This window comes from Cyprinus carpio, chromosome B24 (assembly GCF_018340385.1).
Source record: "Cyprinus carpio isolate SPL01 chromosome B24, ASM1834038v1, whole genome shotgun sequence".
Classification (NCBI taxonomy): Eukaryota; Metazoa; Chordata; class Actinopteri; order Cypriniformes; family Cyprinidae; genus Cyprinus; species Cyprinus carpio.
Window position 1 is genome coordinate 15,350,076 of NC_056620.1, and position 14,590 is coordinate 15,364,665.

At 37.4% G+C, this 14,590-nt stretch overlaps 1 protein-coding gene across 1 annotated transcript in view; it reads left to right on the plus strand.

The window, feature by feature from the left end:
* Positions 1-336: 336 nt before the first annotated feature.
* The window catches only part of LOC109067596 (DNA polymerase alpha catalytic subunit-like), a 47,600-nt gene continuing 33,346 nt past the window's right edge, over positions 337-14,590 (plus strand). Inside the window, exons 1-26 of the mRNA XM_042751705.1 lie at positions 337-525; positions 1,356-1,480; positions 1,566-1,662; positions 1,739-1,819; positions 1,917-2,032; positions 2,227-2,289; positions 2,429-2,530; positions 2,718-2,865; positions 2,956-3,106; positions 3,223-3,398; positions 3,628-3,740; positions 3,826-3,939; positions 4,026-4,100; positions 4,216-4,354; positions 4,484-4,638; positions 4,787-4,871; positions 5,783-5,844; positions 5,957-6,046; positions 6,150-6,266; positions 6,367-6,542; positions 6,655-6,784; positions 6,943-7,062; positions 7,159-7,255; positions 7,341-7,465; positions 7,548-7,694; positions 8,389-8,511. Coding sequence (XP_042607639.1) covers positions 477-525; positions 1,356-1,480; positions 1,566-1,662; positions 1,739-1,819; positions 1,917-2,032; positions 2,227-2,289; positions 2,429-2,530; positions 2,718-2,865; positions 2,956-3,106; positions 3,223-3,398; positions 3,628-3,740; positions 3,826-3,939; positions 4,026-4,100; positions 4,216-4,354; positions 4,484-4,638; positions 4,787-4,871; positions 5,783-5,844; positions 5,957-6,046; positions 6,150-6,266; positions 6,367-6,542; positions 6,655-6,784; positions 6,943-7,062; positions 7,159-7,255; positions 7,341-7,465; positions 7,548-7,694; positions 8,389-8,511 — 2,976 coding nt within the window. The 5' untranslated portion in view covers positions 337-476. The remainder of the gene's footprint in view (positions 526-1,355; positions 1,481-1,565; positions 1,663-1,738; positions 1,820-1,916; positions 2,033-2,226; positions 2,290-2,428; positions 2,531-2,717; positions 2,866-2,955; positions 3,107-3,222; positions 3,399-3,627; positions 3,741-3,825; positions 3,940-4,025; positions 4,101-4,215; positions 4,355-4,483; positions 4,639-4,786; positions 4,872-5,782; positions 5,845-5,956; positions 6,047-6,149; positions 6,267-6,366; positions 6,543-6,654; positions 6,785-6,942; positions 7,063-7,158; positions 7,256-7,340; positions 7,466-7,547; positions 7,695-8,388; positions 8,512-14,590) is intronic.

The window sequence follows — 14,590 nt, forward strand, 5'->3', positions numbered from 1 at the left end:
TGTTATTATTTATTATTATTTCATATTTAGTTCATATTCACATTTGTTTTACTGTCGTGTATTAAACTGATTGTGTTTTCTACTTGTGTTGGTTATGTTTATGACACTCCATTGTTCCATATGTTCCATGAAATGCAGAATTATTTTTCGTATTATACAGATAAAGTGATTCGTAACTGTAATAATGACTAAAAAACATTTTTCCTATTAGAATCAGAATCAGAATCAGAATCAGAAAAAAAACAAAGTCTCAAACCTTGGTAAAGTAATATGTGGTCTAAAAACAAACTGAATCAGGTTTGTTTAAACAACTCGGATCACTGAACTGGTTCAGATTGGACGGCTGCTGCTGATGTCGTCATATCCGCTGCTCGAGTTTCGCCGGGAAGACACTTTGGCGCGGAATCTCTTGTTTTGGCTCGGCGCTTCTGAAGACGACTGAAATTTTACCTCATATCAGGCACTAATTTATATTAATGGCTCCTGTCTCAAATCCTGATAAAGACATGGACGGTGGAGATTGTGGTGAGCGTGTTTACGGTGTTCAGTGTTTATTAGTTTACAGAATATTAATGCAGTTAATTCAGACAGGCATCTTAGTGGGTGCCTGTACAGACGGCGCGAATATAATATGAAATATAATGAACTAATATAAGGTTACCTGCATCAATCGCTAAAATATGCGTTTATGCAAATACGTGAATTGTAATATGATTTTGTTGAGTAATTATGATGCTTCAGTCTTGGAATTTAAATCTAACGTGGTGTCAACAATGACGTCGACCGAATGTTTCACTTTGTAACGTTACGCTTTCATAACTGACACAAATACTTATTAAATGATCGGTTTGTAGCTATTTCCTGTATGGAATAAACTATGACCTGAATCTTTATACATTTGCATTAACATATTTTAAATAAATATTTTTACATCGAGCCTTCTTAGCTGTAAAATCAGTGGTTAATTGTTTTGGTTTCTTATTTGAAATCTGCACAAATAGTTTTGTTTTTAGAAATATATTTGTATATATGCCAATAAAAACATTATCAGACATTATTTGAATTATAGTATTTTTTGTATTATGTCTCTTAAAGAAATTAAAACAATACTTAGTGTTTATAATAATAATAATAATAATAATATATATATAATTTTTAATAATAACCAAATTATACAGCATATGTGATGTAACTCTGTAATAGTTTTTGCTGGAAAATTCTAACAGTGATTTGTTTATAATCTTCCATTTTAATTTCATGTGTCACTCTTGACCTGTCATTTTACAGTTTTCTATATAGTTTGTTTAAACTTAATGCAGTTTGATTTTATTGAAGCACGTTTCTTTGTCCTATAGATGCCTCCGACACATGTGGCATTGCCACTTCACGTTCCAGGCGGGAGAAAAAAGAGAAAGTTGGACGCAAGTCGGCTTTAGAGCAACTGAAACGAGCCAAGAAGGGAGAGAAGGTTAAATACGAGGTGAGTCGCATGCCTGCTTTTGGTGTTTTCTTGATGTACACATCTTGTGTGTTGTTCCAGTGTTTTGACATTGTGTTCTGATCAGGTGGAGGAGCTCACCAGCGTCTACGAGGAGGTGGATGAAGAGCAGTACTCGAAAATGGTGCGGGAGAGACAGGATGATGATTGGATCATTGATGATGGTCAGTCAGATTTTCATACTTCTACTGACCTCAGTGCTTAAATGGGCACCAGCTGAATGTCTGTTGTCTTTGACAGATGGGACAGGGTATGTGGAGGATGGCAGAGAAATCTTTGATGAAGATTTGGATGATGACGCATTGGAGAAGGATTCTAAAAGTAAGTTCTTTTTATTTTCTGTCTGTTTGCAATATTAAGCATTTTTCCCTGAAGTGTCTTTACCAGTTATTTCTGCTCTCTATTTAACTGTAAACAGGTAAACAAGGTGGAAAAGGAGGGGATTCGAAAAAGAATGGGAAAAAAGTGTCTGTCAGTAAACCCAACAGCATTAAAAGCATGTTCATGAATAGCAATGTGAAGAAACCTGCTGAGGTATGAGTCAGTTTGCCACTTTTTTCCCAGTTTGGTATTTTTGCATAACGCAGGCCTTTATGTAAATGTTTAATTCACAGATTCATTTAATGAACCTGCACTTAAATATAAAGGAATGTTCTGTCGTTATTTGGCATCTGCAATAAAGGTCAGAGAGGTATAATAGAATTGTCTTTACCATGTTTGCATTATAGAAACATGTGGATTTGTCTCAAGATGATCTGCTGGGAGATATTCTGCAGGACCTGCACTCTGAGGTGAATTTTTATGACCTTTTGTATCAAATCAATAACTGTCTACTTTTAATACAGGCATCTTGTAGGTGCTTTCTATCTACAGTGTTTGTACTACAGTATATCAGGTATATGACCACAGTACCATCTGAATGTTTCACAGAAACCAGTTTTGCTCACTCCACCACCAGTCATTACTTTGAAGAAGAAGAAAACACTGGGATCGCCTATGAATCCATTTTCAGTCAAACCACAGGTGCCAAAGGTAGTCATTATAAATTGCAATATTACTATTTTTATGTTTTTTTGATCACATAAGTCCAACCTTAGTGAGAATCAGATAAATTTTTTTTATCTTTTGAGAAGATACATTAGACTTATTTACATGGTGTTGGATTAGTATATAAAAAACTCTGTTATTTCTCTATTAAAACCCTTTGTTTATCTCTCAGGAGTCACCTGGAGTCCAAATGTCGAAGCCCAGACCTGTGGTGACGCGGGTTCCTCGAGCTGAACCTTCACCCAGCTCCTCTGCTCACATTCAACCTAGTAAACCAGCTGCTACACAGATAAAGAAGCCCCAGGCAGAGGAGCCTGAAGGTATATCTCCCCTCCTTCCTTCCTACAGACTTTGTGTGCAATTTCTTAAAAAATTTATTGTTTTTAATTGTAATTTAAATGTGCATTTAGAAGAGGCGATTGAGTTTGATGAGATGGACTTTGATGAGCTCATGGAGGTAGAGAACGTTGAGGAGGAGCCAGTGAAAGTGAAGGCGGAGCTTGAGACCACCTCCACTGTTAACATGGAGCCCAAGACTGAGCCACAGGATGAGATGTTAATGTAAGTCTGCAACACACAGGCTTTGAATTAAGAATTGTCTATGTATGAATTAATGTGACAGTCCTCCTACAGAGAAGGCTGTTTTCTGCTATAACCATCTTGTTTGCGCTCCTCAGATCTGGACTGGGTGGTGGCATGGGCTGGGAGAAGATTGAGGAGGGGGATCCAAACGAGGCTCCTGTGGAAGTGCAGGTGGACTCCAGCCAACTCCCGCTGGTGGAGGGACCTGACGGAGATATGGTCTTCCGCTTCTACTGGTTGGATGCTTTTGAAGACCAGTACAACCAACCTGGTGAGCATCTCCTCCTCCATGATTTTTGCATAATACATGTGCATACAAATCCATTCTAATAGTTTTAGCTCTTTTCTTTGACCCATAATTGATGGTTATATAATCACATCAAATGCTTGACTTCAAATGCCCAATTTGCCCAAGTTTTCCTTCTTATTTCTACATATTTGCAATGATTTAATAACCTTAAAAGTGCCGTTGTATAGTTTATTTGTGTTTTTCTCTATAGGTGTGGTGTACCTGTTTGGAAAAGTCTGGATTGAGTCAGCTAAAGCACATGTCAGCTGTTGTGTTGCTGTAAGAAATATTGAGAGGACGATGTATCTCCTTCCCAGAGAACATGTAAGACCACCTTTTAGTTGACGTGCATATACAAAACATGCACCTGTAATTCACTTTTTTTTTAATTGTGTTGCTGTGATTTTAGAAAGTGAATCTGGCAACTGGCGAGCAGACAGACAGTCCAGTAGGAATGATGGATGTGTATCAGGAGTTCAACAGTCTGTCTGAGAAGTTCAAAATCATGAAGTTTAAGTCCAAAGTAATTGCTAATACCTATCATTTCTGTTTTATGTGACTTTGGTGCTACAAATATGAAGTTGTACTGTACTTCCCCTGTACCAACAGCCAGTGACAAAGAGCTACGCCTTTGAAATCCCAGATATCCCCTCACAGTGCGAGTACCTTGAAGTCAAATACTCTGTGAGTAGACATCTCTCACTTATACACTCAAAACAGTCATGTCTATTTTAGAGAAACTTCCTGGAATCTTGGTGTCTGAGACATTTTTTGTGATGTGTATATTGTGTTTCTATAGGCTGAACTTCCTCCTTTACCATCGGAGTTGAAGGGTTCTACATTTTCCCATGTCTTTGGAAGCAACACCTCTAGTTTAGAACACTTCCTCCTTAACAGGAAGATCCGGGGGCCTTGCTGGCTTGATGTGAAGACCCCTCGTGAGTCTTTCTTTAAAAATATACAAACATACCATTGCTCTGTAATTCCTGTAAGTATTTCTGGTAAAACTTGATAATTGTCCAGATACTTTAATCATTAACTGTGTCCACTCTCACTGTGCCCTCTAGAGTTGAGCAATCAGCCTATTAGCTGGTCTAAGGTGGAGGCTGTTGCACAGAAGATTGACCTGATCTCAGTAGTTAAAGACCTGTCGCCTCCTCCACTGGTCGTCATGTCTATAAGCCTTAAGACTGTGCAGAACCCAAAGACTCACCAGAATGAGGTAAAATCTGGCTCTGATACCACTGACCTGTCTGCAGGTCTCTGATGACTGATTATTGAATCATTCCCCATTAAGTCATAGCTCAGCTGCAGTATGGCTTTAAAGGGGTTCATTGTCACTTCCTTTGCTTGTGTCTTGCCTTGAGCAGATTGTTTCTCTCGCTGCCCTCATTCATCATAAATTTCCTCTGGACAAAGCTCCACCACGGCCCCCTTTCCAGACCCATTTCTGTGGTGAGTTCCATCACTGCATTTTAATATGCATGTGAGAGTAATACCTTCAAAATAAAGTCCAAAACTGTCTTGTTTTAAGCCTTATAACACATTTAGGTAATTTAAAGCAGACTAGATTATTTAATATATTTAATGTATCTGTGAGTTATGAGTTTTTCCCACTCAGACACATTTGGGACTGAATTGTCTTGCTAAATAGGAGTATGCATGCGCAAACATACTATAAACAGACTGCAAATGTATGTGATAAACAAAGTTGATCAAATAAACTACATTTGAGAAGGATGACAAAAGACCAAATAGTATAAATTTGAAAATTAATGGAGGTTTGAAAAAGTGGACATTTCTGTGGACTGCTGTTACCTATTGATATTGAACCATTGCAGAATGAAAAAATTGATTATCTTTTCATCTTAAAAGTGAAAGTCTATGCAAGTAATATTAATCCACCTTGTTTGAAAACGTTCTAGAGTAATATTTGTTGTTTTGATGTTTTATTAGAAAAAGAATGTGTAGATTTTATGTATTTGGTTATTATCAGTTATTTGACTTACAAATGTTATTATAGATTTCATGTTACTATATATTCAAATTAAGTTTCTCAAGTATCAATAGTTATTTCTTGCATTACATTGGTTTTGCTATACTTCATGTACGGTGAAATTGAAATTTTTAAAGAATTTCTCTTTTTTTTTTTTAATTAAGTATAGAAAGTTTGCAGTCATTAAAGAGAAGTTGTTTATCAGATACATTTTTTTGTTATTAAATAAAATCCAATGCCAAAATTGACTGACCCGGAATGCAAAAATATTTAGTTTATAGTGCATTATAAGGTTTAAATTTAAACCGAGTCATTTTATTAATATCACAGCTTATTTTTGACTTGTGTAACTAATTATTTTCTGTTGCAGTGGTGAGCAAGCCCAACGACTGTATCTTTCCATATGACTTTAAAGATGCGGTTAGAAAAAAGGTATTTTGTTCATATCTATCAGATAAAGCTTGCTTTATTTTGGAATTATGATTATATATTATATAATGCATTTAATAAACCCCTGCTGTTTTTGTCTGTGGATTTGACTCAGAACGGTATAGTGGAGATTGCTGGTACAGAGCGTGCACTTCTGGGCTTCTTCTTGGCCAAGATGCATAAGATCGATCCAGATGTGTTAGTTGTGAGTTCAAATGCATGCATTCACCTGGGCTTCACCTGTTGTGTTGCTGGTGCATTTCATTTATTTTTTCTAATTTGATCACATCTCCCTTTTGATGCTGTAGGGGCATGACATCTTTGGATTTGACCTTGAAGTGCTCCTGCAGAGAATCAGTGTGTGCAAAGTGCCTCACTGGTCAAAGATCGGCCGTCTAAGAAGAGTCAACATGCCCAAATTGGGGGTGCGACAAATTCTATAAGGACTGGAAGTCTCATGAGATTATGATTTTTATTATGTTTTAATCCATTTGTGCAACTTTTTTTTTTTTTTTCTTATCTCAGGGTCGCAGTGGCTTTGCTGAGAAGAGTGCCACTTGTGGACGCCTGGTTTGTGATGTTGAGATCTCTGCCAAAGAACTGATCCGCTGTAAGAGTTATCACCTGACTGAGCTGGCTGCCCAGATCCTTAAGACAGAGAGGGTGGTGGTGCCACCAGAGAACATCAGGAACTTCTACAGGTTAGTTGCCACCTGTGTGGTTGAACTTGAGTCCTTGCTTCAGATCCTCATCCAGAATGTTTGCGGCAGTATTTACATTTTTCTATCGGTTTATTTCTCTCCTTTTCAATAGTGATTCCCCGCACTTACTCTACCTTTTGGAGCTTACCTGGATGGATGCCAAGCTAATTCTGCAAATCATGTGCGAGCTGAATGTGTTGCCGCTAGCATTGCAGATAACTAACATTGCCGGTAACGTCATGGTAAGATATCTTGACAAACTACACCCATGCAAACCTCATCCTAGCTTGATTCTTGTATTACAATTAGTATAAAACACATGAATGATAAAACATACAATTCATTTATTAATGATGCATGCATGTCATGCTTTTCTCTTTTAATGCTTGTTCTCTCACAGTCTCGTACTCTGATGGGAGGGCGATCTGAGAGGAATGAGTACCTACTGCTCCATGCTTTCCACGAGAAGAACTTCATAGTTCCAGACAAACAATTCTTCAAGAAGCCACAGCAAGATATGGTATCAGATTCCTTCCTCCATTATTGCATCTATCACACCATTAAACCTTAACTTATACTACTCCTGAACTTTTTCTTATTTTAATTCTGTTCTCAGGGTGAGGATGAGGATATTGACTCAGGGAAGGGCAAGTCCAACAAAACAAGGAAGAAGGCAGCATATGCTGGAGGTCTGGTGCTGGACCCGAAAGTTGGTGAGTGACAATGTCCTTGTGCATATCACTGTTTGCATTTTATGTTTGTGCCTCCCAAATGATCTATTTTATCTTCTTCCATCAGGTTTCTATGATAAGTTCATTCTCCTGTTGGACTTCAACAGTTTGTACCCCTCCATCATCCAGGAGTTCAACATCTGCTTTACTACTGTTGAGAGAGGAGCGACCAATGCACGCAAGAAAACTGAGGTGCGTTGGGGGTTGTCGGCTTCGCCTGCATGGGTATGATTATGTATTTTTAGCATGCCCTAAACTACTTCCACGATTACAGGAGGATGACGATGAGATTCCCGAGTTGCCAGATCAGAGTCTGGAGATGGGCATTCTTCCCAAAGAAATTCGAAAACTGGTGGAGCGTCGACGACAGGTCAAACTGCTAATGAAGCAAGCGGACCTCAACCCCGATGTATACTTGCAAGTAAGTACAATCCCAGGCAAGACTTCAATGCCTTTCTGTATTGATAACACAGCCCTCTACATTGCAAGTAAATCACTCGCATATGCGACTAAATCTTCACTAAATGATGTCTAATATTAGCCACTGCCCAATAAATTCTCAGATTTTACTCACCAGTGTGTGAGTTGGAAGCTAAGTATAAGTTATTGTCCTATTATCTGCCCTGTTTTGATTTCAGCAAATTAGTTTGAGCGAACCCAGACAGTGTGATTATATTCATGAATTCAGCAGCTTATTAATCCTTAGTGCATTTCATATTGTTCTTAGAAGAAGAATTTGTAGTATTATTATTATTATAGTTTTTTTTATAAAAAGTTTTTTTTACAGAAACACTGAATGACCAAAAAAGCACCACCTCCAGTCCTAAGTTCAGTTAAAATGACTAATATGCATTCATACATGGTTACCGGGTTTTAATTCTAATTGCTAAAGATCTATCATTAAATAAAACTTGATTATCATATCATATTATAATGCTTGACTGACTGATGTTAAGAGTGTGCTTTCAGATATTTAAAAAGCTGTACCATTTTAAAACATTGTGTGTGTGTGTAACAGGCTGTCAGTTTGGCAGGTTTTTTTTTTCTAGCTCTGCTAATATCATATTTTTGTTTTAAAACACTGCAAGCAAGCCTTGATGGATCTTTTCTCTTAGTATGATATCAGGCAGAAGGCCCTGAAGCTGACAGCTAACAGCATGTATGGATGCCTTGGCTTTTCCTTCAGTCGCTTTTACGCCAAGCCTTTGGCTGCATTGGTCACTCATAAAGGAAGAGAGGTATGTAACAGTACACAATCCTGTATTTAACATTCTGTTTCGATCTGCTCTTTTTAAATGGAATGTAACAAAGACCTTGAGTCCCCCCTTTTTAATGTCTTGTATCTTTTACATTGTATCTAAAACATTGTTTTTAGTTGTTGTTTTTTTCTGAGTCCATATTGCTGTAAGAGGCTGTAAATTGCAAATGCATGCATTTTTTTAAAGCTGTTTTTGTCAACATTTAGATTATATAAGCATACAGACGACTTTAAATCTGATATTTGAAAACTAAATAAGCAAAAATTCAATTAATTTGTCTAAATATACTATCTATTTTATCTTAGCCTTATGTTAATTAAAAATAATTTGTAATAGTTTGAGTTTTAGTTAACAATAACAATGCTGTGGTATGACTTTTTTTTTATACAAGTGTTCACCTTGTTTCTCAATATGAGATCATAAAACCAGATGTAAAATAATTATGCAATATTTAGTTAGTTTAAATGTTAAAAATAGATAGTTGAAATAGATTTACATGAAGTATACCTTGTTATGTTACATATCTTGTCCATTAACCACAGGTGCAATTACAGTTACTGCCACTAGAGGGCAGTCTAAACCCATCCATAACCGTGTGTCCATGTGAGCTGCTCCTCAGGCCTCTGGCTCTGATTTCACTCGCCTCCTCATGAGCCTCTGTTCTCTTTTGTGCTTTAACCAATTTGACTTGATCTCTTGTTCCTTTTATGCCACCTCCTTGGCATGATTGCCGGCTACTTGCTCTTGACTTTAATGAGACCAGACTTTGAAAGCCCACCAGGGTGTAACTATACAAACGGCGACATTCACGCTCATACCCCTCTCCCTTCTTCCACAGGGCCGCTGGGCATTGTGGGGCATTGTTTGAAATGTGGTGGGGGGGGACCAATAATTACAATCTCTTTGCATTAGCCCCAGCATTCAACACAGGTTTTCACTGCCTCATTTGTTACAAGAGGAGCTACCAAAAACCCAATAAATTCAGTGAGGGGAAAAAAAGGAATGCTTGAAACGTTGATTTTTGCATTTGAAAATTCAGTTTTGCAGTATTTAAACCACTTCACTGGAGTCTGACGATATTAATAATGTGATTCTTCATTTCTACGAGCCCAGATTGACTCAACAACATTAATTACTTTGATTAGTCTTATTGTGATACATATTCTCCACTGTCAACGAGCATGATGCTAAACTATACTCTAAGATGTTTTGGTAGAGATCCATGGGAAATAAAAGGGGGGGGGGGTAGCAACAAATACTCACACGTACTTGCGTTACGTTGACCCTGACATTAGTGGCGTGATTTGAATGCTCCTGTATTCAGTTGCCATTTATATGATTGAGGGCCTTCTTTATCTGTGGAGAACAGTGTTAGCGATAGGCTTTGGTGTTGCGGATGTAATTTTTTCCATAGCGATAAAGATGCTTGATTTGGCCCCTGTTCGGATGCCCTCCTGAGCTTCTCGTCTTTCCTGATTGGCCTACGGTAAGGGGATCTGGACAAGCCCCCGGTGATTCTCAGCTTGTTGAAATATGCCGGTTCTCAGAGCTGTGATGGAGAGGATGGCTGTTTGGCACCAGTGTCTGAGGGATTCTCTGCACGATGTGCCGCTTCAAACTTATAAGAGGGCAAGAAGTCAAAGAGCCAATTTTCTTTTCATGTCTTCCGTTGGTGCCAGACACGCAAAACGTGGATCGTAACCGTTGTCTAATTTGACAATTGGGTTTTACGATCGTCAAACACTAAATCCTGTCAGTCAGGTGGTGTGTCAGTCAGGTCTTCTGATGGATGGTCTGCTGTCTGCACCATCATTGTTTTGGGATAAGAATTACAGGCGCTCTGCTTTTAATAGAGTTAACTAATACTTTCTGAGAAGCTAGCTTAGTGCTAACCTGCCACAGGGGTGTAAATTCAGCCAGCAGGTGTGGTAAAGTGGGTTGAAGTCTAGAGGCGCTGTATGGCAGGAAGATTTGAGCTTTATTTGCTGGTTGCTTTGAGTGAAGGAATAGGTTCAGTTTCTTAAAGCAGGGGTATCATACCTAATAAATTTCATGATCCCCCTGCGAGGGACTGAGCAGATAAAAAGCTTTTTCTTTTTCCCCACAAAAAATAAAAAAATTACACATACACATATATATACATATATATATATGTATGTATGTATGTATATATGTATATATATATATATATATATGTATATGTATATGTGTATATATATATATATATATATATATATATATATATATATATATATATATATATATACACATATATATTCTTTGGTTCACGTGTATGTATATATATGTGTGTGTATATGTATGTGTGTATGTATATATCATGATTGTTTAAGTGTGTGTGTGTGTGTGTGTGATATTTTCTATGGTTCACCTAGCACCCTTTTTTGTGAACCTCAACACCACCTCACTAGTTTGTGAAAAAGATGTTTTATATTTATTGTTTGCCATTTAATTTTATTTATATACCCTGCAGAAGTTCTTAAAAGTGATATTTGTGAGTGTCTTTGTGTTTTTGCTTGTAATCTATAGACACAGTCAGGGTCAGCAAAATGATTTATATTTCTTCTGTGAAACATGACTACAGATTCAGATTTACAGAATTTATTAAAACTAGCTTAAGCCGTTGTGATTTAGCTCATTTTGCTGTATGACAATTTGGGGAAATCCCCCTGCAGGCCAGTTAGTAGTTAGCCTTTACTAGCACTTGTGAAGTGACGTTCTGTGGCCCTTGACCTTTCCAGGGAAACATTTGTTCTGGTGCGAACCCTGTACTCCCCTGGTATGAGATGCATGCCATGGAAAAGGCGTTTAGGGTTTCATGTTGAGGGGTCCGTCCTGATTGATGTGCCTAAATTTTATTTTCAGCTCTTTGTGCGGCGGCCAGTGTGAAAAGCGGAGCTTCAGCTGTGGAGAAGGGGAGGGGGTTTGGGTCTGGGGTTAATCGAGTGATGTTTACAACTTCTGTCGCAACGGACTGCTGATGGTTCTGGAACGTTAGTTAGCCTGACCTCTCACCCCGCCTTGCCGCCAAGCCCCAGACCCCTTTTTACCTAGTGTAGACGAGTTAAAAAGGTAAAACAAAACAAATTATGCTGTCATGGATGCCATGTCCTTGTGCCTTGAATTCTTCAGATCTCGAGCGGCTGTTGGTGAGACAAGACGGGCTGTCATGGTGAGTTAGGTGTCATTTGAGTAAACATTGTTTCCTTGCTGCTCTCTCAGACGACACGTCCAGTTGTCCGAATCACAACGGTCATTTTTAACCTTCCCAGAATAAGATGTGAGTGCCCTCCTCCCCCGTTGTAGGCATTGTTGCATGCATCGTTTGACCCTGTGGTCTTTTGGTTGGGGATTTGCTCCTGATATCACTGGACTTAACAAATAGTCACAGGGCCCGAAGCATATTTTTGGATTTGGGCACGAGATGCAGTCAGCTTCGCGTAGCTTCACGTTCCTCAAACAAGTTCCTTCAAGAGCTTTGCACCTTTTAATTTAGGCCGGCATCGTGAGTGAGGTGTTATTCTTAACTAATGCCTTCTGCGGACTCTTTTAATGTTGTGTTTGATTTAACAACACACGTTTGCTGCCTGTTTCCCAGTTCAGCTTACTGAAGCGCTTCAGTTTAGCTCTAACGTAATGGTCATCTTTCATTGAGATACTGGTATTACTGTTGTTAATGAATAGGTGGAAAGAATCATGTCACCCTGCATGTGTTGAGGTGTCACTCAATTTTCCAATGATGTAATTCAGTAAACTGTAGAACATAGTGTTATGTTACATACACCACAGTCTCCTCTGGGAATAAAACAGAACTGCTTGTTGATTCTGAAGTCAATTAGAACAAAAACTATTCATTAAAATAAACATTATCCATCATACTTATTTTGTGCCTATTTAGGGAAAAAATAACAATTATTGTTGTTGTTAATAATTTAGTGTTTTATTTTTAATTTATTTTGACAGTAGTATAGTACCGGTATATATATTTATGTATATCAAAAAATGTTTAATTCTGTCCAATACAGTTATATTACTGGCCAATAATTATATTAATATTATGGCTGATAACCCATAAATAAATTAAATAAAACACTACAAACTAAATTTTAATAGATGAATTTTAATAGGTGAATTTATGCATCTCAACATTTGAATGTACAGTTTGAAAAATAAATATTCATTTTAAGATTTTCTAAAAATTAAATTTAACCCGGTAAAAAAAAAATCTTAACACTTCTACTTTTTTATGTGTGTGTGTTTTTATATATATATATATATATATATATATATATATATATATAGAGAGAGAGATATGTCTATATATATATATATATATATATATATATATATATATGGAGAGAGAGAGAGTGAGTTTATTAATTTTATTTCTTTCATCAATTTGAGTACAAGTTAAACTAAATGAAAATAGAATGTTCACTTGGCTATTAGCTGAAATTAATTTCAAATATATTTAAACTTCTCTTTAAATTTAATTTAAGGTTATAGTTTAATTTAGTTATATATTTTATTTTAGTTAACTTTAATTTTATTTCAAGTAATTTTTTTTTTTAAAGCTTTCAGTTTTAGTTGACTATAATAACCCTGCTGTCAACCGGCCAAAAATGTTCTCACACTGCCCCCCACTGATGTAAAGGTCTTGTAGCTCGTGTCGAGTTTATTTGTGCCGTATGAGAAAATAGAGCACATCAGTGTGTAAATGTATGTGTCAGCTCAAGCTCATAATTCAGAAACAAGATCTAATAAATTTTGTAGGGAAATATTGATCAGAGGTATTATGTTGGGGTTTGGGAAGGGGACGCTGTGCTCTTTTTAGTGGGATATTTTTACCTCCAGTTCTAAATGCCAGGCTGGCCGCTGAAGTGATTTCAGGCGGTCGTATTAAATCAGAGAGAGGATTTGCAGCGATATTTTACCCCTTAGAGCTCAGACCCCATGTGATCTGCCCCGTTTGCTTTCACAAGGCCTATACAGAATGTGTGTGCACCTGTGTTGCATAAATGTTTATTTATTGACTGTCATTGTACTGTTGTCTTTGTGCGTTTGCTGTTGTTACATCCTTTAGATAATGATTTGCACATTGTCAGAGAGATGACTTTATGCAGTCATCTCCCTAAAAATATGTTTGCATGCTATGAGGGCAATTAATTTTTGCACATCCTTCTGTGGTTTAAATCTACCTCTGTGTGTGTGTTTAAGATCCTCTGGTCAGAGGATAGAGAGATGACAGCGGATGTATTTCACCCTGACAGTGCAGTGTTGCTGTTGCTATTTCAGGCAGAGGACTGTCATCTTCAAAATGCTTTTCAGCAGGATGCTTTTCAAAACAATCGTCACCAGATACTTTCTTTTACAAGGTTTCTGTACCACTCCAGGGCTTAAAATGCCTGCTATGATGTGCACCGAAGCCAACAGAAGACCAGATGCCCCCGGCGAGCAAATGGCACCACGGGGCAGGAGGAATGAACTGTTTACGAGAGCAGCCATAGACTTTTTTTCTCTATAACCATTCCGCCGCCCGCTTGAAATGGTTGGGAAGAGATAAATGAAAACATTAAAAACACACACCTCTATATTGGTGAAAAAAGATGAGGGCCTTATGGGTAGACAGGGCCAAACTCTTCTGTCCTGTCAGTCACTGCGATCCGAGCCAGTTGCTTCAGTTCATGGGTGGTATTTTAACACCATTTTAACATTAGGATGCACTGCTTGGTATCACCTTCCATTAAGTGCTTATTGGAGTCAATTTGGATTAATATGCATTTGGAATGACTTTACGTCCATAAAGTGATGTATTTCCAAATTAAACTGTTAAATTGAATATTAAAAAACACTGAGACTTAATTTAATCCATCAGCATGTAATTAGGTAATGAAAAGTAGGTTTTAATATTAGCTTATTTATTCTCATTTATTAATGGCATGTTGTCTTTCACTTTACATTACTGCAAATTTAAATGGAGAACGAATGCAGTTCATTAGTAACATTAAAAAAAGCAACTAAGTGAAAAAATAAAGAGTGT